Raw genomic sequence first — 24,791 nt, forward strand, 5'->3', positions numbered from 1 at the left:
CAGCGCTGTTTCCCGCTGCTTCCCACTGCTATCCTGGATTGTTAGATATCCCGTAGACTGTCCCCGGGACAGGTGAGGCTGCTGATCCCTTATTTTTGAGGCTGCTGATCCCTTATTTTCAAATCTGAAAGTTGACAGCTATGCCCCCATCCTGCAAGAATGCTAGGAATTGTAGTTCATCCCTCACAGAGCAGCCTAAACAAATTAGTTTCCAGGAGGAAGGTGTAATTTAAATGCATGGGTGTCTGCACAGACACCCCCTCCCCCGTTCAGTTCCTATGGGCACTTCCAGCCTAAAGTCCCCCCGCAAACCAGGACTGAGGAAACTGGCTCGCCTCTCAGAATGGTTCAGCTCTAGGCAACATGGTCAATAGTTAGGATTGTCAGGAGTTGTAGTGCAATGACATTTGGAGGGCTACAGGCAAACGAAGCAGGGGCTGAATGGGGCTGATGTCCATGTATTCCAATGGGTCTGGAATAAAACAAAATGAGCCTTCTATTATTCTACCCAGCGTGCATCACTGTAAACTTTCTATCTCAGTAAATCCACTTTTTTTTTAAAGCTATGGTTTTCCTAGTAGTGATGTATGGAAGTGAGAGCTGGACCATAAAGAAGGCTGATTGCCGAAGAATTGATGCTTTTGAATTCTGGTGCTGGAGGAGATTCTTGAGAGTCCCATGGACTGCAAGAAGATCAAACCTATCCATTCTGAAGGAAATCAGCCCTGAGTGCTCACTGGAAGGACAGATCCTAAAGCTGAGGCTCCAATACTTTGGCCACCTCATGAGAAGAGAAGACTCCCTGGAAAAGACCCTGATGTTGGGAAAGATGGAGGGCACATGAAGGGGACAACAGAGGACGAGAAGGTTGGACAGTGTTCTCGAAGCTACTAACATGAGTTTGACCAAACTCTGGGAAGCAGTGGAAGACAGGAGTGCCTGGCGTGCTCTGGTCCATGGGGTCACGAAGAGTCGGACACTACTAAACAACAACAAATCCACTTTCCAGTTAAAAGTGGAGGGTTTGCATCACACCAGGCACCTCTTCATCCATACGAAGCGATGACCAAAACGGCAACTTTTTTTTTAACCCCACTACAATAAAACATTTTAAAAGTGAAAGGGGGCTTTTAGTTTTTTTAAAAAAAAACCAAGTCTCTGCTTTTTTTCTAGAAGTCCAAGTTGTACTTCCGTTTATGCGTCACTCTAAAATTTTATATCTCTACGGGCTCTACTTCTTTGAACTCCCAACGCGAAGTCTCTACATAAGAAGTGACAGTGAAGAGCGACGGAAGAGCAGCATACACTTCCTGTTTTTACCGGAAGTTTCACCGGTCTAGGACTTCGGCCAGTGTCTCTATGGCTTACCAGATCCCGAAAACGCGCCTGAGGCCTGGAAGCGGAGCAGGCGCCCGCTCGCTTCCCCGTCGGGCCATGTAACTGACTCTGTCGCCATGGAGCCTCCCGACACGAGGTAGTTGCCGCCGCCTGCGCCTCGCGGGGACCCGTAGCGAGCGCGAGGGGGGCGGGGGAGGGCGGCGGTTGGGTGCGAGGGTGGAGCTACCAGTCTGGACCTGAGAGTTCTCCTTCTGGCCCGCATTAAAGTGGTTGAAGTGTTGCAGGCACTGTGACGTCGGCGCCGCGTCACGTCACGACCTCACCGCGACCGTTGACGTCACATTTCACACCACCACCACCACCAAACTTTGAATTCTGAGGTGTTTTCTAAAAAAAAGAAAAGAAAAAAAGCCCTTCAAATATTCTTCATTTGTTTTAAAAACGTATTTATTTCTTATTAAATTTATACAGATCCATGTAGTTACCTTGGTTGTTTTTTTTAAAAAAGTGACCAATTGTGTAAGTAAATAAATAAATAAATGCAATGAATAAATGCAATAAAAGTAATAATTATATTTAGTATTAGAAGGTCTCATGGAGGCATGCATGCTTCCCTCCATTTTATCTTCACAACAACCCAGTGAGGTAGTTTAGGCAAGAGAGATTGTCACCAGTCCAAAGTCATACATTGTGGCTTCGCTTTCAACCCTGCTATCCCAGGTCCTAATCCAACACTCTAACCATTACACCACACTATGACATGGGGAAGGTTCCACCCTGGTTGCTTCTACTTCAGCAGCAAAAAAAGCTTAGCTTTCAGTTGAAATTTAGAAGTGCGGACAGGATGGGGGAGGAGATCGTGACATCCTTGAGCATGTCATTGTGGTCCAGATTTCCATGCAGCGGAAAAACATGCATGTTCTTGCAGTCCTGACTCACAAAAGGAGCTGCCTCTGTTCTCACACAACAGCCTGTGGCGTCTGCAAGTATGCTTGTTATGCTAGCTAACAGCAAGGGCATCTTGGTGGGGATTCCCCCCCCCCATGCCCATGAGGTGTCCAATTCAAAAAGTTGGAGCAGGAAGTTCAAACTGAAATCAGCTCAGTAAAAGACTGGCTGGGCAGGAGCCATGGTTTGTCAGAGGCTACCCAGTGAACCCAAAAACCTTCTCACATCTGTATGCAAAACTTCCACTTAGCTTCACCTCCAGACATCCTTTCATTGTTGTTCTCTCCCTCCAGGGTCCTCCTTTTCCCTTCCGAGGAGACGCAAGATCCTCCCCTGCCAAATGAAGTTTTAACCTCTGTGGTGCCAAATCTAACCCCAAGACATCAAGACCTCATCCCTACCCCATGTGGCCCTGTAAGTATCTGAACCAATTGGTTTCCTGTTAGTTTCAGTTGCATTTATCATGCTTAGAGCTACACCTGGCTTTCTGCGTTTGTTGCAGTAATGACATATCCCTCTTTGGTTTTATCTCTTGCTTCTACCCCACCTCCTTTCTCTGTTTTCCATGTGACTTTTTAAAAAAGTCACTTGGGGGTGGGGACCTATCAAACCTCTGCTCTAAAAAAGCTTCATTTAGATAATAAAACCTGACATACGTAAATGTACATCATTCAGGAAACTTTGATTATTTTGAAAGCCTGAAAACAGAGCCTATTGGTGAAAAGCACTATGAAGTTTGCTTGATGGGTTTACTGCCCTGAGCTGCTTCAGGAGGAAGGGCATGATATAGATCAGGGGTCGGCACGGCTTACCTTGCCTAGGCCAGTTCACTGCCGCTGAGCCTCCTCCATGGGTGGGATCACGTGTGTGTGTGAGCGTGCACACCCATGATTTCTGGTGTCTGCGTCTGTGCAGACACGATTTCTGGCGCTGCAAAAGTGAGTCCCCTGTGCCGGTTTAGTGCAGCACGGGGACTCGCTGAGTGGGCGGCTTGTGGGCCAGTAAAACGGCCCTCATGGGCCGCTTGTGGTCCATGGGCCTTAGGTTGCCAACCCCTGATATAGATAGATAGATTTAATGAATGAATGAATAAAAACGGGGGGGGGGGGGACCACTTTGTCATTAACTACCATCTCTCAGGCTCACCCATTCCCCAGCTCCCAACTTTTATTTATTTAACAAAAATTATATACCACTTACAGTCATACCTCGGGTTACAGACGCTTCAGGTTGCGCATTTTCGGGTTGCACACTGCACCAAACCCGGAAGTACCGGAACGGGTTACTTCCGGGTTTCGGCGCTCGTGCATGCGGAAAAACATTAAATCACGTTTTGCGCATGTGCAGAAGACCAAATCGCGACCTGCGCGTGCGCAGATGTGGTGCTGCAAGTTGTGAACGTGCCTCCCGCACGGATCTCATTCGCAAACCAAGCATCCACTGGAATTGGCAGTTGGCACAATAGATTCATTTAAAAATATTGATAAAAGCAATCCTTAAAAACCAGTTGACATAATGTTTAACAAGCTATAAAGAAAAGAAGCAGTTTGAAAATAGATCTACCTGTTAAAATTACCTGCCTGGGTAGCCTTGCCTAAACAAATAAGTTTTACTCAGGCACGGGAAACAATACAGGGAAGGTCCCTGCCTGCTACATATGAGCAGGGAGTTCGAAAGAACACACCCTGCCAAAACAACACTGGATTATTTTGCAGGGCTGCTATGAAACCATGTAGTTTTTTTACCTAGTTGCAAAGCTGCTTAGAGAACATTTACATGCCTTTCTGATTGCAGATCAAACCTTGGTCGGAGCTGTCCTCTCCGGTCAAGATCTATTTCTGCGTCACCATCCTCTCCCTGTTGAGCGTCATCGGATTAACCATAGAGAACCTCGTTCAGCAGAAGGACGAAGACTTCACTGTCTCTCTCATTCAGCTGATCGGCGTTGGTAAGGAAGAGGGGACTCTACAGCAAAATGCCCGTTTTATGTTTTTGATGGGTGGGAAGAAGGGCTATATTTTGCCGAGGCCTCAGGTGAGAGGTAGGGGAGGAAATGTGTCTGTACATGGAAGCACACAAACATGAGTCTTCTTAATGAAGGTTGTGCTGGCCTGACATTTTGCAGCCTCTGCAATCTAACCATACAACAAATGGCAGCATGTTTATAAGAGAGATAGTCAAGAGTAGTGGAGGTCTGGTCCATTGGGGTGAGTGGAACTGCCTTCAGCCAGCCCCCATTTGCCTGTCTTCTTAGAACCACTCCAGCTGGTGGCATGGGCTGTCAGCTTCCTCCTCCTAAGTCTCAGTATTAACCTTGTAGAATTGGGCAGGGAGGTGGATTCAGGCCAAATTAGAATTAGCCAGCTCTGCCTGTCATTGGCTTTGGCGCCATCTACTGTTGGCCTCCCTGCCTTTCACCCTACCAGTCCCAACAAGCACAAGCCACCATTGGTCAAGAGGTGCATTTGGCAGAATCTTAGTGTGTGGGGGGCTAAGCCCACTCAGTTCTGACCCCTAGACAAGAGGGAGGGAGGCTTTGCCCCACTCTCAACAAATGGAGGCTGGTTGCTTTGTCCTACATAAGGCACGGGAACCAATAACTTATATGGGAATATAATGCAAAAAATATAATCTGTTAAAAAAGAGAGCTGCTGGATCAGAGCAAAGACCCCTCTAGAGGAAAATGCAATAGCTAACCAGATACATACAGGAAGCTGGCAAACAAGGCAGAAGGGAAGTAGCTCCCTCCTGCAGTTGCCTGAGCCACCAACTGAGTGTGTTGGACTGTGACCTGGGAGAACAGGGTTCGACTCCCCGCTCAATGCCTCTCAGCCTAACCTACCTCACAGGGTTGTTGTGAGGATAAAATGGGGAGAACCATGTGCACCACCTTGAGCTCCTTGGAGGGTAAGGTGGCATATAAATCTAATAAATAAATAACTTCCTGACTCCTTCAACTGTGGAGATAATTTCTTCAAGAAATGACATTATTCAGGTGTGCATGGAGCTGAACGGGACAAGCTACTTTATTCTCTCCCAGACGCTATTAATTCTGCTTATTAATGGTTAATCCCACAGGAAAGAGCTGTAGAACACCTGCTTTGCATGCAGAAGGTCCCAGGTTCAGTCTCTGGTAACTCCCTGCCAGAAACCCTGGAGAGCTGCTGCCAGTCAGTGTAGACAATACTGAGCTAAATGCACCAAGGGTCTGATTCAGTATAAGACAGCTCTCTATGCTCCTTCTGCATTCCTGCAATCGTTATAGCGTTTCCTGTTCACATCAGTGCCATGGCAGAGATCATTCACTTTCTGCAGGTGAAAAACTAAGGCCTAAGAAAATAACCATTGGTGCCCTTTGAGTCTCCACCCAAGCCCAATCTCCCAGGACTTTGGACCTTTTCTGTTTTCTGACCTCCACTGTCCTGGAACTGTGGGCAATACTACATACGGACTGTAGGTGGCGCCTCTAGCCCAACCATTTCCCTGATAGGAATCTGGTTAGGATTCCCCCCTCCCGCTTGCTGCGTCCAAATCCAGCTGTCGAACTTCAAAACCCTAGTAGATAACCATTCCATTTTGAGTTTGGACATGGTTGTGCATGCTTGCACATACAAAGCCAAAACCACACAAACCATACATATCAGCAGGATAACTTGGCGGTTTGCAGGACTACATTTAAAAAAAATTAAAAAATGCCGCAAGGCACAGAAACCCCCCCAGAATTGTCCAGTGAGTACTGAACAGCTACAGAATGCTGACCGACAGAGAAGAGAAAAACCGACAACCAAGCAGAATGGGGCATGGCGGCTGCAAAAGGAGACGCATAGATATAAAAAGGCTAGAGAGAACCAACTCGGCGTGTGAAAAGGTTGTTTCCTGGTTCACACTGTGAAGCTCTTTTTAATGCCCCCCACCCACCCCAGGCAGAGGTGAAACCTGCCCATAGAAATCAAAAGGTGACGTTCAAGATTGTCATGTAGCTGGGCATTTATTATTATTTTTTAAAAAAGGAGGAAGAGAAAGAAACCCCAAACAACCCACTGTGGATTGTGCATGCTCAGTGGGCAGAGGGAAAAAGAAAACTGGGAGGGGGAATGGAACCCAGTGACAGAAGCACATCGCACTGCAACATTTTATTGCAGGCCCCCAGTTGATGGAACCCACGGGCGGTATTATAGGGGACTTCCTACTCTTTCTAATTTTGTGTTATGCCACCTCCCCACCCTCCATGTCGGCCATTTTGTGACTGGCATCCCTCTCTCAAAATCCAAAATGTGCCCCTTAGTCCAAAAAGTTTGGCAACCGCTGATCTAGGGCCTTTTCCTGTCTCTGTACCAGATGTGAGGAACCTTTGGCCCTCCAGATGCTGCTGAACAACAACTCCCACCATCTCTGCTCGTTGGCCACGCTAGTTGGGGGCCGAAGGGAGCTGTTGCTCAGCAACATGAGGAGAGCCCAAAGCTGCCCACCCGTGCTTTGTACCACTGCGCCCCATGGGCCCCTTTGAGCCAAGAACCACCTTGTGAGGCAAGCAGGGAGCTGCGCAACACTACTGACACTCCCCCTTTCCCCTGCCAACAGGTCCGCCACCTCCCTTTCCCCTCTCCTCCCTTGTGAACATCATACTACCTGCCTCATGTTCTCTAATCAAACCATGAATCTGCCATGGCGCCCTTGACAAGGTTCATACTTCACAGGCGCTGCCCTCCTGAGATGTTTGGCAGTTGGAATATGAATGCCAGCAGGTTCTGAGGTTCCAATTGGTCAAAAACATCAGGTGCTGTTCAGTATTGGCACAGATTTTGGCAGGGCAGAGAAGAACGAGCCTGGCAGGGCCCATTGATAATAATAATCATTATTGTTACAAATTTAAATGGTTATATTTGTATCCTCCAATAGCTTATGGTGGTATTCCCCATTTCCCCATATAACCCTGTCCGTTGGATATAATATTGAGGGCCCAGCCTAGACCCCGCTCCCCCCATTTTTTTAAAAAGAGACAGTGGCACAGGGTTAGAACACTTCTTCCAGCCCAAGGGCCACATTCCCTTATGGGGAACCTCCTGGGGGCCAGATGTCAGTGGCAGGTTGGGCCAGAGCGAAAAGTGGGCAGAGCATTGGGCATGACTTGGGGCACTGGGCTACACACACATCTCCAGGCATTCAGGGTACCTTACCACAGTTCACTCACACTTTCCAGCGGGGCAAAAGCACACAGGCAGGGTGCATAGCAGGTTGGTTAGGGGTGTGGCCTGGGGACAGTTCTAAGGGCCAGGCAGAGAGTCCTCGGGGGCCACATTTGGCCGCCAGGCCCTGAGGTTCCTCACACCTCTGTTGCAACACAAAAGTGGAATACCTTCTTTGAATGCAAAAGGCGTTGGGTTCAGTCCGGTTACAACGATCGGGCAGTAGGTAATGAAGAGGTTCCTGAGAACTTGGAGAAAGGAAGATACAAACATAAGGCACGACCGGCGGCTGAGGCCATTTGTGCTCCAACAACAATTCTGCGTGTTCTCTGCCGAGAAAGGCTGGCTTCCCGAACCGAGAACAGTGAAGGCAGTAAAGTAACATCTGCACAATTTTCCTCCCATTTTGTACAGTTTCCATGCCACGCTACCTTGCACAGTGTATTTTTGACTGACAAAAATAAGGATAAAAATTAATTTCTGGTTTAGCTGATCCTGAGGACCGGGAAAGCAATGTGGTTTAGCAGCAGTTTTGGAGCACACCTCTGCAATCATGAGAATCAGAAATGTGGTCCTAAAGAGAGAGAAAGCCTATTAAAAACCCAAGAAATCCTCAGTAAACTTAAGTTCAGTGATGACCTTTTTGAGCTTTTCCTAAGACCCCGTGTATTTGCTATGCGTCTAGAAGCCTGACTGGGACAGTAGATAGCATAGATCACCTCAAAAAATAAAATACTAACAAAATGGGCAGAGTATAGCTGCACCCTAAGAGCAGGCAATTGCCGTCATGGGTACTGTAAAATCATAAATAACCATAATGTTGGCTCTTGATGCTACCCAGGCTGAATGTTAATTACATTTCAAGAGATTTGTTATAAGCAATAATTAGATTAGGACTGATTTAATTTTGGCTATGGCCATAGAAGGTAAACATTTCTTGTTCTTATCAACCGACAAGGTCTCATTCCCCACCCCCGTCCTTGAACAATTATCTCCCAAAATGGAGAGATAAGAGCTTGATATATAGAGAGGGTATCTCCAGTTATTAAGAACAAGAAATCTTGGTTAGTGCTCTTCTCATTTTCCCGAATGGGCCTCAAAAATCTCTTGCAGGTTTTCTGCACATACTGTAAACAGAATAAGACCAAGATGATGATTTTTGCAAACACAGTCCTAGGTATAAATGGTGTTTAAATCACCAAGCTATAGAACAAGCCCTCTTATTTAGGTACCTAGATTTACTCTTTAGCGAAACCCTCTCTTGGAAGTGTCATCTGGAGGCATTGAAAGTCAAAGCACAAGGGCATTGATGAAGTTCTGTTACAATAAGGGAGGCCTGCCGATTGAACCTGCCCTAATGATATTTGGTTACTCAAATGCTCTATAGTGTTAAAGTCTAGGGCTCTGATTCAAACTTCATTAAAGTTATGGAAACTGCAAAATATTCACCCCCTCCGAAAGCTATGCTCTCTACCATCAGAAATATCAGCATCTCTTCTTCGCACAGAATCTGGGTGGCCAACAATTAAAGCGAGAGAGGACTGCACTCAGTTAATGTCTATTAAAATAATTGCTACTAAGCCAATCAAGCATTTCCCTGCACTGTGCTATATGGAATTGGGTGATAACCAACTTGGTCCATCTATCTCAGTATTGCCCACACTGGCTGGCAGTGGCTCTTCAGGGTCCCAGGCAGGGAGTCTACCCATCCCTACAGAACCTGGGCTCTGAACCTAAGGTCCCCCACTGAGCTGGTCATTTCCCAGTTCGCCAAATCACATATGTTTGCCTCCTACTCTGCCACCCTCAAAATCCCTTGCCGCATAGCAAGCTCGACTGCTCCCTACTCATTGTGGAAAAGAAAAAAAGAGACAGATAAGTCAGCCAATCCCCCTCCCTCCACCTTTAGCATTTGGTGAGTCCAGGGCTCGCCTTGCTCAGAAATACTCCTGCACAAAAACACCTTGCTTTCCTCCCTCTGTGTCTGCAACTGCCGGCAGATGCGTCTCGACAGAATCCCAATTGATAGGATCCCATTTGTCATCAGGTTTGGACACAGAAATGTCTCGACTTGAATGGCACGATCCAGAACCATTACTGTTGCCTCCTGTTCGTTCCTGCCCACTCCCCACCTAGAAAAACCACACCTTTAATTTTTCTAGGGTTCTCTGGAGATATTTGGGGTTGCAGCAGCCAATGGCTCCTAAGGAAACTTCTACCCTGGAAAGAGGAAGACAGAGAGGGTCTGCTGCCAGTACAACTTAGTTGAATACAACCCAGTGCCTCTTTCAAGATAGTGCTAGCTTTTAAAAGCACGTTAAAAAGTTGTAAATCACTTATGAGGACTGCAGTCTTTTGAGATTACCTCCCTTTTGCTCAGCCTCCACTCCCTGCCTTCAGAGCCAGGGAACAGCTCCTTACTTCACAAGATAGTTGTTGGGAGGACAGGTGAGCCAATTAATGGATGTTTCCTCTACCCTGGAGATAAAAAAGCCTCATCAATCTAACCGAACTCTAAATATATATATTTTAAAAAAATGAAGAAATGCCTTCTAGGTTGACGTCAACCTTCAGCTTCCCCTTTCAGCTTGGAAGGCACCTTTTTCTCCCCTGCGCAGACGGCTGATGGCGGGATTTGTCTCTTTCCCCGACAGTCTTCTGCATCTACTACGTGAGCCGGGGCATCTTGCAAGAGAACCGCCAGGAGCTCATCGTCTTCGTCCTCTCCGTCGCGCTGGTCATGCTGCGCTCAGTCGTCAACTTCAGCGTCCTGCCTGCCGAGCAAAAGCCCAAACTGCTCGTGAGTGGTCAGCGGTTGGGTCTTTGCCATGAATTAAGGGCCTGGCGGGAGCTTCCTAGATCAGGCAAGATCACTCTGGGGCCTGTTGTCAGCATAGTTCAGCCCAGGGTTGTGTGTGTTGTGATGTTCCTGCATCACCTTCTAACAAATCTCTTTCTCTGCTGCGCCCTGGTTTTAAGAAGATGGCTGCCCCCCTTTTAGAAGGATGCATAACTGGTTTGGAACCGAGAAGGGAGGGCAGAAATGTAAGCCACCCAGAACCGGTACACTTCAGTCCCTTGCAGGTCACCTTTGACGGAGGGATAAACTTGCTCCAAAAGGACTTGGGCATGGTGAGGCAGCAGAGTACATTATGATTCAGGAGAGGGGCAGGTCTGGACTTCCCCTCTGTTCAGAGCAGGCTCCAATCTTTCGTCCGCGTGGAATTTGAATTCCTGCTTCTGTGCTGCTCAGGTTGCATTGCTTAGGCCCCATCTGCACGGTACCTAAAGCAGCATCACAGCACTTTGAACAGCTGTGGCTTCCGCCAAAAGACTCCTGGGAGCTGTTTGGAGAGACCCTGGTCCCCTCGCAGAACTACAATTCCTGGGTGGGGGGTGTTTAACAGCCAGTCCCTCTGAGAATTGTAGGTCTTTGAAGGGGAACAGGGAGATCTCCTAATAATGCACAGCACCCATAACAAATGACACTTCCCAGAAGTCTTTGGGGGAAGCCACAACTCTTTAAAGAGGCATGGTGCTGCTTTATATGTGCAGTGCAGGTGAGACCTTACATGTGGAGCATCCTAGTGAATTCTGCCAGCTTGCGTCCTTCCTCTGCAACCTCTTGCCAAGCCATCAGCAGTATTCACACTTGTCTCCCTGTTTTCTTCGTCAAACATGTTGAATCTGGTGGAGGTTCTTCTGCTGCCGCAGGGGCGTGTGGTCCATTCTGACGGTCTTGCTTCCATTTTCCCTCTTAAGGCCCGCTTTGTCCTGATCCTTTTAGTGGGTGCCTTCGACGTGATCTGCGCCGTGGTCCTCATTCAGACCGAAAGCATGATGGCCTTCCGGGTGGGCGGGGCCTTGGAGAGCCTCCAGGCCCAATACTTCATGCTCAACCTCTGCTTTTCCATGCTGACCTTTGACCTCCAGGCTCAGGTAGGCCCAGGCCGCAGTCCAAACCACAGCCTGAATCCCTTGGCCCATCTGTTTCCCAACTATGCCTCCTGCGTTTCTCTCAACTGCTTTTCTGCAAGGTACACGCAGGGCAACTCGTATAAAAATAAAAAGCCGAGGAAACTGAGAGTTAAATGTGTTTTTACAAAAAAGCATGTAGCATGGGTGTTGCATCTTGCGTTTAACTCTGAGTAGGCCCACTGAAATCAGTGAACCTCAGGCATCAGTTTTCTTAAAATTGCAGAGCAGTTCTGAATGGTCGCTTGGAGGGGCTGAGCCTTGAATAGCTGCATTTTCGTTAAGTGTTCCTTGTAGCTTGGATAGCTCCGTTGGCTAGAGCGTGGTGCTGATAAGGCCAAGGTTGCAGGTTCGATCCCCTTATGGGACAACTGCATATTGCTGCAATGCGGAGGATTGGCCTAGATGAAACTCAGGGTCCCTTTCAATTCTATGAAAGACCCCAGAACAGGTCATAAAATGGCCTGCCTTTCTAGAAAGTGAGTGAGTTAACCAACACAACAGACTGTGAGCTTCAAATGGTTAAGGGGCGCAGGAAGGGGACGTCTGCAGCTGCTGCAACCTCTTAGTCTTCTCTTTTTGCCTTCCAGCTTTGCTTGTGCGTTCTGCTGCTCACCTCGATTCGGGAGATCTCAGTTCTGCACAGCATCTTCCTGGCGGTTGGGATTCTCTGGGCTGGGCTGAAAGTTGTCTGTGGCATCATTGCTGTGAGTGCGCCTCCCCTCCCCTCCCCCCTTGATCAAATGGGCATTTCCTGGGGGTAAACCAGAGACATTTCCTCTAAGAAATGCTGGGCCCTGATTTATTTGTTTTTTAGAAGGAGCAGCATTCTGTACCAAAGCACTAACATAAATTGCAAAGTTCTGCAACTTGGCGTGAGCTATGTGAATCATGCGTCTGGCCCTTCAGATTCTAGCACATTCTTCACAACCACGAGGGCTAGAAAGAAAAGATAGTGACAGTTCTGTGACGCTGGACTCTGCATCCTGAATCGGGTCCTGTTCCATTTCTGAGGGATCCACAGACCCCCCTGGATATTGTCTTGCCAGATGCCAAAATCTGTTGTTACAGCTCTATGGGGAAAGGGGCTGTCTGTCCCGTCCCCTTTTATGCTAGTTGGGCTCCAAGCAGGCTACGCTTGTGGTGCCTCTTCAGGTAGACCCAGATGTGGCTCGACTGCATTTAGGCAAGGCCAAGGCCAGGTGAAATTCCCTGAACCAAGGACTGCCTGAAAGGGAGCTTTTGCTTCAGTGACCTGCAAAAGCCTTCTGCATGGTGGCCAGCCCAGTCTTGCAGCTTCCCCCTCATGCTCCGAGGAGCCACCTTTTCCCTTTGGAAGCAGGGACAGGGAACATTTTTCAGCCCAAGGGCCGCAATCCCTTCTGGGCAGCCTTCCGGGGGCTGCATGCCAATGGTGGGCGGGACCAGAGGCAAAGGGGGCGGGGCAACAGAGTTAAACCTTACCTTTGTGGAGTAGCTCAGGTTCTACAAATGCCCATACCCCCTTTCTCTGCTCCATCTAGACAAGAAAGAGGCATGATCAGAGTTCAGGCAGGCAACACCACTCGGGGTCAGGGGAGAGTTCTGAGGGCCAGGTTGAGAGGGCTGGGGGCCACATTTGACTCCTAGACCGGAGGTCTCGTCCCCACTGCCTGAAAGTGCCATTCCTTGTTCAGCTGCTGGTGGTTTCTCCAGCATGGGGGTGAGGGTTGGCTGGCTCTGAAGTGTCTGGTAAAGCCCACCTCTTGGCCTGGGAAGGAGGAGAAGGCTCCTTGCTCAGACTGCCTCCTAGTTTTGCCACTGTTTTACCAGTAGGGGGTAGCAGGGTGGGGGGCTGCCCTAGCTCTGCCCCACAGCCTTTGATGGGATGCTTATGATAACTCTTGAGACTACTTTGAGAGGAAGCTAGACTTACGTATAGCTAAAGCAGACCCAACCAATGAATGTGCAGCTAACTCAGTTCATTCCCCCCCACCTGTTTCCCAGATATTAAAAGAGTTAAAACCTCTAGCCTGGATTTTTCTGAGTCAGAATTTGCCCGAGGTTGCTTATCTCGCCTACCTGATCTACACGGTAAGTCATGCCAAGGGTTTTGTTGATTTAATGAGAAGGAAGGGCAGGGGGAATTCTTCCAGTCTCAAGATGCTGATTGCTAGTGCAAGCAAGTTAAGCCCTTGGCTTGGCTGCCTTCGTGTGGGCCCTTTTTCTGTAGGGGCTGTTCTGAAGGAAGGGTTGCATGTTCCCAGAGTGCAGGCAACTGGCCGTCTCACCATGTAAAGTTGGGTTGTTTTAATGCTTTATTTTTAAGAGGAAAGGTTGCTAGCCCCTATGGTTTCAGGTCTAGGCTGTGTGGACAAATGGGCAAAATCGAAGTAGCCGGTACTGACTATCAATGTGATCCTAACTACTCTGGGACAAACCTGACGTTTCAGATCCTGTATCCAGCCAAGTCCTCCTCAGAGGAGACCCATTGAACTGAATAGGCCTAGGTTAGCCATGATTGATAACTGCAGACGGCCTACCCTGAGTAAGGCGGGCATTGGACCCAACTCCCTGTTTCTTCGTTAACATTTCCTATGTACCAGGAAACTGTGTTTTGTGCCTTATCTTTATGAGAAGGAAGAGGAGAGTGTACTAGCCATTGGCTAATTTCCAGGCACTTAAGCCACAGTAGGTCCCACAGGGCGTGGGGAAGTTGTGCGTTGCATCTGACCCTTACAGGGCCCCCATGTGGCTCACTCTGGGTTGTCTGGTGACTGCTGCTTGGAGCACGATAAACCCACAAGAATGGTTCTCCCCATGTACCTTCCTTCTCCTCAGCCTCTGTTGGGGGGCAGGCAATGTAGTCAACGGGATGCGGATGGCACTGTGGGTTAAACCACAGAGCCCAGGACTTGCCGATCAGAAGGTCGGCGGTTCGAATCCCCGCAACGGGGTGAGCTCCTGTTGCTCGGTCCCTGCTCCTGCCTACCTAGCAGTTCAAAAGCACATCAAAGTGCAAGTAGATAAATAGGTATCGCTCTGGCGGGAAGGTAAACGGCGTTTCCGTGCGCTGCTCTGATTCGCCAGAAGCAGCTTAGTCATTCTGGCCACATGACCCGGAAGCTGTACACCAGCTCCCTTGGCAGTAAAGCGAGATGAGTGCCGCAACCCCAGAGTCGGCCACAACTGAACCTAATGGTCAGGGGTCCCTTTACCCTTTACCTTTTTTAATGTAGTCAACAGCACCAATCACAGCTGGGGGACCAGGATGGGGAGAAGTGGGAGAGGGAGAGCTGACTAGTACACCAATCCTGTTGCTTCTTGGCTGTGCCCAGTGCCTATCAGCTGGCAGGGGGCGCAGGGAGGATGCTGAGAGCTCAATGTACCATCAGGGCAAGTTTAGACCTCACAACACTTTGTACAGAAGTTGTAGTGGGACTGGGAGAATGAATGTGTGGCTCTTATTCCACCACAACATGCATACTTTAGGGCTCAAAAAGGCCACCCGCTACAGGTTTAACATGGTCATCTGTCTTGGTCCAATAGACCCAACAAGATAAACACCCAAAACTGGGGCTAATAAATTATCACCCCCCCCCACTAACTGGGGTGTATGTGTGGCTTATTTGAGCCAAAAGCCCCTGGGGGAAATGCACTACAGATGCCTATCCAGTGCTAGTCCCACATTTCCAATGACTTTTGCTCACCCTTGGAAGCGGTTAACTCAAGCCAGGCTCAGAACATTCCAGGATTGCGGCCAAACGCTCCCACGTCCTGCCATTGCCAGGCATCCGAGGGTTAGCGTCGGGGTGCTCAAAAGGCTTCTGAAATCCCTCTCTGTCAGGGCGCCCTGGGATTTTGCTTCCGGTCAAGGCAAAGCAGGGAAAATTCAGACACAGCAACAACCCTCTCTATTTTTGAAAAATGCATCACAGAGACGGTCCTCAGGCAGCCAGCTCTGAACGTGTATCAGCAGGAATAAACAAGGGATTAGAGGGGAAGAGCCCCAGAAGTTTCACCCACAGATAATTTCTCCGACAGGCACAGAAGCCAGGAGGTCCAGGAGATTATGTATTTAAAGTGTTGCCCCACTTTTCAGCTGAAGGGACGGCCTCTGCCTTCGGCACGGTAGCATTAAGGTTTTGTGCTTGAGCTTGCTTTTCTCTCTTCCCTCCCCTTCCCTTTTTCCTTGCATGCTTTATGAGATTGTGAACGAGGGGGGGGGGCAAGGAAGGGCCATCTTTGAGCTCGTTTTGGAAGCTGCTCAGAGAATCTTTTTGGCTGAAGTGGGCCGGTTGGGCCGGGTGACCCCCTCCCCTCCTTGCAACACCATCTGAGGAGTGGTGCAGTTGCACTGCTAGATTAACCGATAGTCTGTCTCATAAGACAGACTCTTCTTTGGGTAACTCAGTGGTAGGGCATCTGTCTTGCAAGTGGAAGGTCCCAGGTTCAGTCCCCAGCACCTCCAGGTATGGCTGGGAGAGGTCTCCTGTCTAAAACCAGGGTTTCCGAAACTTGGGTCGCCAGCTATTATTGGACTACAACTCCCATCATCCCAGACTACTGGTCCTGCTACCTAGGGATGATGGGTGTTGTAGTCCAAAAACAGCTGAAGACCCAAGTTTGGGGAACCCTGATGTAAACAATACTGAGCTAGGCAGACCAGTTATTTGACTCTGAATGCGGCAGCTCCCTTTGTTCCTGTGCCAGCCAACAGAAACTTAGCCCAGTCATGAGACTCCCGTGATCCTTTGGGAACAGAGTTGGCATCTCATCGTTCCCCTAGGGAGCCATCATCTTGGCACTTAACACAACGGAAATGAAACCTGCTGTTTCAGAATGAATTGTTCACACACCAGCGGCTCGGATTGGTTGCTGCACTGAAACTGGAAAGCTTTTCACTTTCTTCGGAGACAGAGGGGTGGTTGGTTTCTTGATGTTATAGCAGCAGCAGCAGCAGCAGCACAGGGATCTCAAGGACTGCAATGCTTTCCAAAAACCGGCCATCTGACAGCTTCTTCTCTCGCCACAGCTGTGTAGAAAGCAGCAGAGCTTTATGGGAAAGGTCAAGCTGGCCTGGCTGGTTGGGAGGAAGGAGTGGGCGTGGGAGACGAGAAGGTCAGCGGAGGTGAAGGGATTGGGATTGCAAGTCCAAGGTGGAAGTGAGAGAGACAACACAAGAGATTTTAGGGCATGGTGCCCTTGTTGGACAGCTGTCCCACGTTCCGTTTTTCCCTGCCATTCAAAACAAACAAAAAACTAGAACAATTTTTTCTGGGGGGGATGTCATTGTTTTCATCAATATGGTGATCCTGCTGGTCAAGCCAAGGGCCCATCTAGTCCAGCGTCCTGTTCTCACAGTGGCTGACCAGATGCCCATTCTAGGAAACCTTCAATCAGGATCCGAGCACAAGAGCCCTCTCCCTCTTCTGTGGCTTCCTGCAACTGTTCAGAAGCATTACAAGCACAGCCATCATGGCTCGTATCTTGCGAAAGCCCTTTCCTCTGTGAATTTATCTAATCCTCTTTTAAAGCCATCCAACTTGGTGCATGTCTCCTGGGAAGTGAGTTCCATAGTTTAACAGTGTGTTGCATGAAGATGGACTTTCATTTATCCTGAATATTTTATTATTCAGCTTCATTGGATGTTATAAGAGAGGGAGAAAAACTTTCCACTTTCCCCAAGACATGCATAATGTTATAAACTTCTATTTCATCGCTTCTTACTTGCATTTTCTCTAAGCTAAAAAGTATGAAATGCCGCAGTCTTTCCTTGTAGGAGAGTTGCGCCATCCTTTTCTGAATCTTTTTCTGACTCAACAATATCTTTTTTTGAATTGAGGCAACCAGAACTATACACCCTTCCCTTCCCTTTTTCCTTTCCTTTTTCCCTTCCTTCTTCCCTTCCCTTCCTTCTTCCCTTCCTTCTTCCCTTCCCTGTCTGCTCTCAGTTGCTGTCAGTAATAAGATTTAAATTCTTCCCAGGAATTTCCATGTTTTCTCCTGAGCCTTACGTACTTACTTACTTACTTGCTTGCTTGCTTGTTTATTTACTTATGACATTCAAACTCCACCCGTTAGCCTGAAAACGCTCCGAGTGGCTTACAAAGTCCTGAGACTGCACTCAGGCTCGCAATCCTTAAAAAAAGAAGATAAAGACATAGCACATGAGGAAAAAGGAAGGGGAGGGAGGAGGAGATAGCAAGCTCAAGCCTGAGTTCTTAGAAGTTACAGCCAATTTCAGCGGCAGTTCTGGCTGTCTTTCTGCCTGCCCCCTTGAAACATGCTTCCATCAGGTCCAGGAGCAGAGTCAGTGACAATGTCCAGGCTAGGAACAGGGGACAGCTCTTGCCATTCCTGCTGTATCCATACGTGCTGGCTGTGGCTCTGGAAGGGGCCAGAGCTCAGCGGCGGAGCCGCTGCTTATCCCCTGCATTTCTTTTTTTTTTTTTTAATAAATATTTATTAAGGATTTTAAACATTACATTCACAAATAACACAATACAAAACACAAAAAACACAACAGAAAAAACAACAACATCAAAGGTAACACATGAAAACAAACACCCCACAAAATCAAATGTTCTACACCCATCTTTTCTTAAGCTTTTGGACTTCCTCACATCCCCCGTTTCTGCGTTCCCAATTGAAGAATTATGAACAGCAATTTATCACCTTCTTTCAACACTTATTTTGTAGTTTTCAAATATTATGTCCCCGACTTTAAGCATTATTATCAAATAGTTAAATACTTAATTTAGACATAATGTTATTCCAAAGTTTATCTTATATCTCAGATCTTACTTATTCTCATATTTCTTTCAACTAAGTTGCTGGTGCCGTGTTAATTTCAGTCCTGCATCCTTCTTAGCATTAATACAATTTACAATGTTTTTGTAGATAGTCCTTAAACTTTTTCCAGTCCTCTTCCACTGCCTCTTCTCCCAGGTCTCGGACTCTGCCAGTCATTTCTGCCAGTTCCATGTAGTCTATCAGTTGCGTCTGCCATTCTTCCACGGTGGGCAAATCTTGGGTCTTCAGTGTTTTGCTATAAGTATTCTTGCTGCTGTTGTTGCATACATAAAAAATGTTCGATCCTTCTTTAACACCCTCTGACCAACAATACCCAAAAGGAATCCTGCATTTCTGGGCAGGGCTGCAAAGGACCCCTGTCTCAAAACCATGGAGATCTGCCACCAATCACTGAGCCACCTGGACCCAATAGTCTGATTTGGTGGAAGGCAGCTTCCTCTGTTAAGGCAAAGCCCTAGCTCAGTCATAGAGCATCCACTTTGCGTGCAGAAGGTCCAGTTCTCAGTGGTATCTCCAGCTAAGGCTGGGGGCGGGGGGAAGACTCCTGCCTGAAAGCCACTGCCAGTCACTGTGGACAGTCCTGAGCTAGGCAGCCCAGTGGCCTGACTGAGGAACAGCTGGCTTATTCATTACATATGTATTCTGCCCCTCTTCCAAGGAGAAATCTATTTTGTCCTCATGACAATCCTGTGAGATAGGTTAGACCGAGGAAGAGTGCTGAGTGGAGATTTGAACCTCTCTCTCCTGATCAACACTCTTAACCACAGTGCCCCACTAGCAAAATGTTTCTGTCTCCTCTGGCATTGCAAATTGCCCCAGAGCCTGTCTTCTAGATTGTTTTATACTCACTTGTTGTGGGGCCTCCATTGCCTCTCCTCTTCCTTCCCAAGCATCACTTCTCCTGCAGGTGCATCATTTCACCCCCGGCTGCAACATTGGGTAGATGGGACAATTGTCCATCCTGCCCATTTCACTCCTTTCGTTTCTCTCTCTGAAAATGGTATTTCTTTACGTGGAATGTGCTTTCTTCCCAGGTGATCGAAGAGTGGGGACAAGGGAGTTCCTATGCGCTGGAAGCGGCTGTCATCACCTGTTCCTGCATCTCTGTGATGATCAAAAGTGTCCTGTTCTGGGCGTTGTTCCATGTCTACCACAGCTTTGGGCAAGGGCTGAGAGAAAGGAGTGAGTATTGGAGGAGATTAATCCAGGGGGAGGAAAAACAAATGGACACGTACATAGAAAAGGCCAGAGAATTCGGGGATTGAAAGCAATGGGAGCAGGATGGACCATTCATGTCCAGCTCATGGGTTTCACTGGAACATCTGGCTGGGCAGAGTGAAAAGAACTTTATCTCCCCCTGTCCAAATTCATATTAAGCAGCTGGCATGTATTTATTTGAAGCATTTTACCCTGCTCTGCAGCTAGGGTGGATGGGTGGGAGGAGAAGGCTCCCAGAGCAGTTTCCAAAACTCAGTAGTAAGATAAGTCTTGCCCTCAGGCTTACAATCTAAAAGGCACGACAGAAAAGGAAAAGGGATTGGGATTGAAAGGCAAAATCAGGCTGGAGGTCTTACAGAGGTTTTAGTAGTGATTAGCTGGAATGGACATGGGTGGCGCTGTGGTTAAACCAGAGAGCCTAGGGTTTGCCGATCAGAAGGTCGGTAGTTCGAATCTGGGGTGAGCTCCCGTTGCTCGGTCCCTGCTCCTGCCAACCTAGCAGTTCGAAAGCACGTCAAAGTGCAAGTAGATAAATAGGCAGCGCTCTGGTGGGAAGGTAAACAGCATTTTCGTGTGCTGCTCTGGTTCGCCAGAAGTGGCTTAGTCATGCTGGCCACATGACCCGGAAGTTGTACGCCAGCTCCCTCGGCCAATAAAGCGAGATGAGCACCGCAACCCCAGAGTCGTCCGTGACTGGACCTAATAGTCAGGGGCCCTTTACCCTTTTTAGCTGGAATGGAAGAGAGTTCAAGGAGAAGTGGAGGAGCGAAACTTATTACTATTTATTAAATTTCTATACCACCCTTCATCTGAAGATCACAGGACAGTTTACAAAAATAATACCTTAATAACAGAAACAATAACCCCCTGTACAAAGGTTAAAAGGCCACAGATTGTTTAATTCGCCAACGCCTGGGAGAAGAGGAATGTTTTTGCCTGGCGCCTAAGGATATGCAATGAAGGCGCCAGGCAAGCCTCCTTGGGGAAAGCATTCCACAAGTGGGGAGCCACCACAGAAGAGGCTCGTTCTCGTGTTGCTGCCCTCCAGACCTCTTGTGGAAGAGGCACATGAAGAAAGGCCTCAGATGATGAGTGCAGGGTCTGGGTTGGTTCATATGGAGAGAGGCGGTCCTTGAGGTATTGCAGTCCTGTGCCGTTTTAAGACTTTGTGGGTCAAAACCAGCACTTTGAGTTGGGCCCAGGAACCAAATGGCAGCCAGTGCAGTCGGTTGCTGAAGTTGATGCAGCAGCCCTGCTTCCCATCTCTCTCCCTCTGATGCAGCCTCCTGGAATGGCTGGCAACAGAGAGGAACCTGATGGAGCCAGCAGAGCTGATGGAGAGATTCTTCAGTGCTCTCTTCCTCACCCTCTGCTATAGCCTGATGGACTGCTAGCTGCTCCTGGACACATGAGGAAGGAGCCTCATTTAGCCCATCCAAATGGCGGAGACTGCATGCTGATTGATAGAGAGGGCCACCAATCAGCACAAAACACCCGCTGCATTCGGTGTGCCTTCCCTGCAGCATCAGTGTAGTGTGTATTGCCAAAGTGGCTACAGAAGGAGCTGCCTAGCATACTAAGAAATGGCCAGCTAGCCAGGATGACTTTGTGATACCTCCACCGTCAGAGGCAGTATGCCTCTGAATCCCAGTTGCCTGGGAATTGCAAGTAGGGAGAGTCGCTGTTGCACTCTTGCTGGTGGGCTTCCCATTGAGCCACTGTGAGAACAGGATGCCGAAGCAGATGAGCCACTGGCCTGATCCAGCAGGCTCTTTTAACGTTCTTTTAAAAATGGTGAGATTCTTCCTATCATTTACTGCGACTCCTTTCCCCACCTCTGCAGTGTTTTCTTCCTATGGAAGGATTGACTCGTGAAGCACGATGCCTTCTCCGGGTACGAGGCGGCACTCTTACAAAGTGAAGGTGTGCTGCGGGAGATCAGCTCCCTGCTCCGACCCAAGAAAGTGGGGCTCCGAAAGGCAGGTCGTAGCAGGAGCAGCTTGACCACAGTTCAACAGAAGACGTTTGCACAACCCTCCACCTCCTGGGGCTTGCTGCGGGAACTCTGCTCCGTCAAGTTTGAGTCCTTTTGCCAAACAGCTCCTGCATGCAGCAACCCCGTCAAGATTCCTCCGGTGTGTTTGTTTGTTTACGCTAGATACCACTTCACCCATTACCCCGCCTTCGAAACAGCTGCCACGACGACCCCCTCCTGCCGTGGCTTGCCTCCCAAGGGTGAGTGTTGCCGACGGACCATTCATTTGGTGCTTTCTTCCTCAAGCGCAGTCCTACACTTAGATTAGCTTTGGGCATTGCAAACCTGGCGGGGAGGGCCTAAGTGACAGCCCCAGCACTGTACTGTATTTCACTGCCGAGAGCCTCATCCTGGCAAACGAGGAGCTGACAATCCTCCAAAGTTTTATCTGTTTTAAGATGACAGCCCCATCCAGTGAAATTTATGCCTCCCACATAAGAACCAAAGATTAGAAATCTAGCGGAAGAAAACCAGAGGCAGCTTGATGCTTTCGTGGGCTACTTAAAAAGTTGCACGAGGACCACATGCAGCCTTCGGGACGCTCCACCTCTAGATGTTCTGGACTGCAGTTCCCATCAGCACCAGGCACCGCTGGCTGGGGCTAATGGGAGTTGTAGTCCAAAACATCTCATGGGCACAAGCTCAGCAAAGGCCGCTCGAAACCCAGCACCTCTGCGGTTGCAAAGCCATCTTGCCTGCCATTAACCCAAATCCAAATGGGTGTGTTTGGTTTGAAACTGGAAATAGTGCTCAAACTGCAGAACCACCGTGACCCCTCTGGCCAGCCCCATCTAGCCTATAACCTATAGCCCTGGCAGAACAACACTCAAGTACTGATGTTGGTGTGTGCTGAAGTTACCTGCTGGCTTCTATGATGCTGAAGACCTTCACGGTGGCAAGACACACTGTTTTTACTTGTCTTGGCACTCTTGGCCTCTGGTCCCATCCCTTTGGTGCATGGTTGAGGGCCTGAGAAACAGGAGAGCCTCAAGTTCCAGTTTTGCCCTAGGAAGAGTGGCTGATTCAGCACCCTCAGAATAGTTGATGATTTGGGGCAAAGGGAAGGCACCTTCCCCAAAGGTTACATGGAGAAGGGCTGCCCCCCACCCCAGCCAACTCCAGAATCTGACTCCAAGGAGTATGTCTGTGCCTTAAAACAGGAGAGAGATTCAGACAGGCATGAGGAATCTGCGGCTCCCCAGATGTTGCTGCCCAGTGCCTCCCATCGCTGACCAACAGCATCTGGAAGGTGGCACTAAAGCTGCTGTGTGGGGAAGCTCTGGCCCGCCAGCTGTGCCGAACTCCCGGCTCCCATCAGCACCAGCTTGCATGTCCAGTGGGAGTTGTAGCTCAGCAAACAACCAGAGGCTTCTTCACACACCTGCACCAGAACAAGGGGTGAGCAGCTTGTGGCAATTCCCCATATGTTCAACTACAGCTCCCAACATCCCCGACTATTGGCTGGGGCTATTGAGTGTTGCAAGAGCATTGGGGGTCCCATAGGTTCCTCCATGTCTTTGCTAATCCTACCCCACCCTGGAAATGTTTGGCCTGCAGCACTTTGGGGAGAGCTCTCCTTCCACACGGGGCTCTCAAGAAAACTGGAGCAGCATGGCCAGCTTGACGCTGGCCCCAGTCTTCCTGCTGGCTTAATAGCCCCCCCTAGAGGCCCTTGTGGGCTTGTCTACCCCACTTTCCTCGGAAAGACAGCCGATCACACATCAGTCCTCAGTGATGGGAGTCTGCCGCTTTGTTCCACGGAACAAAACCTGCAGTGCTACAAGGGGAAGGCAGACCCACCCCAAGCCCCACGGAGGCACAGGCTGTGTTTTTGCCCGTTTAGGGAAACCATGCACCCGGAGCTGGGTGTCTTGGTGCCTGTGAGACGCTTTGCCTTAGAAGCCTTTGTTTCAAGGACAGCCTTTGCCAACCTGGTTCCCTCCAGATGTTCTGGCCTACAACCCCCAGCTGTGCTGGCTGGGGCTGATAGGAGTTGTAGCCCAGAACATTTGGAGGGCACCAAGTTGTGTGTGTGTGTCTGTGGGACACTTTCCTTGAAGCTGCCCACAAGCTGCTTGGACAGTGCTTCCACCTCCCACTGGCTAAAACTTCAGCAATTTGCTTCTGTCGGTATTCGTGTGGCTGACTTCTTGCTAAATCCCAAATAATTTCTCTGCCTCCTAACCTGATTCCTTCCCTTCACACCCTAAATTATTATTTTGGTCCTAATTTTTCAAACTAACCAAGCCTATGTGAGTGTCTTAACTGATGCGCTTTTCAACAGCAGTGAGGGTGGTTTTTTTAAATTAAGGAAAAAGAATGTTTAATACAGTAATTCAAAGCTTTGTTAATTTATTAAGAGGTTTGTTACTGGCCTTGTATTTTTCAATAAAGTGTCAATGCCACCAATTGGGGGGGTTGTTTGTTTTTCAACGATGCCTATCCAAAAAGGAAGCAATTTTAAAAAAGGAAAATATTAAATTTGCACATAGTGAGATTACATCCTGCCCATTACTTTCATTGTTAGTTGCCAGGCAGTGGGGTTTGCTCAATCCTTGTTTGCCTCCATCAACTTGGTTCTTGTTGAAAGCCAACGAGCTGCGTAGAAAAAATCTCCTCCCTTCCCATTCCACAAAAAAGATTGCCGTTTATTTATTTTTAAGAGTTCTTTCCACATCTCTCCTTTCTATTTACTTTGCTCCCGCCTGTTATATCTCAACCACCAACTCCTCTGCACAAACATCGCCCTTTAGAAGGAACACCATGGCATACTTGTGACAAAACGAACAATTATCCGTCTTTTGGAAGGATAACTTTTCCTCAATGGACAGCGGGAAGAGAAGTACTGTAGCGCTCTCATTCCCAACCCATGTCCCCTGTAATGTTTCCACTTCCCCTTAACCTTTCAAAATGGTGGCACTCCCGCCAACTGTTAACCCTCATGAGAGCTTCCGCTTACAAGAAAAATGGCCACCAACTGGATTGGCTTTGAGTGGGCAAATTCATGAAAGGTAAGGCTTTCAGTGGCTATTAGCCATGATGGTTATGTTCTGGTCAGAGGCAGTAAAGTTTCTGAATACCAGTTGGTGGAAAACGCAGGAAAGGAGGGCACTCTTTTACCAGACAGGCATCTGATTGGCCACTGTAAGAACAGGATGCTGGAATAGGTGGCTCATTGGCTTAATCCAGCATATTCCTCTTATGTTCTCTAGTTTCCATGGTGCTTCTCAACCCAGAGATAGCCCATGTGGTTGTTCATGCCTGACGACTGGCCATGGTGGCAAAGGATGATGGGA

The 24,791-nt window shown here is 48.5% G+C and overlaps 2 protein-coding genes across 2 annotated transcripts in view; one reads left to right on the plus strand and one right to left on the minus strand.

Annotated features, from left to right (window-relative positions):
• Positions 1-1,488, minus strand: part of SLC35E2B (solute carrier family 35 member E2B) — a 30,712-nt gene extending 29,224 nt beyond the window's left edge. Inside the window, exon 1 of the mRNA XM_083513156.1 lies at positions 1,369-1,488. The gene's annotated coding sequence lies outside the window, so the exon portion shown is untranslated. The remainder of the gene's footprint in view (positions 1-1,368) is intronic.
• LOC310711363 (uncharacterized protein) lies at positions 1,345-23,904 on the plus strand. Its single transcript, XM_083513251.1, has 9 exons — positions 1,345-1,474; positions 2,580-2,700; positions 4,081-4,234; positions 10,127-10,272; positions 11,235-11,411; positions 12,038-12,154; positions 13,434-13,520; positions 19,277-19,424; positions 21,304-23,904. Exons 1-9 carry the CDS (start codon positions 1,455-1,457, stop codon positions 21,333-21,335), a joined length of 1,002 nt encoding a protein of 333 aa, XP_083369377.1. The 5' UTR covers positions 1,345-1,454; the 3' UTR covers positions 21,336-23,904.
• Positions 23,905-24,791: the final 887 nt, after the last annotated feature.

The sequence above is a fragment of the Podarcis liolepis genome (genome assembly GCF_965112155.1).
Source record: "Podarcis liolepis genome assembly, chromosome: 7".
NCBI classification, from domain to species: domain Eukaryota; kingdom Metazoa; phylum Chordata; class Lepidosauria; order Squamata; family Lacertidae; genus Podarcis; species Podarcis liolepis.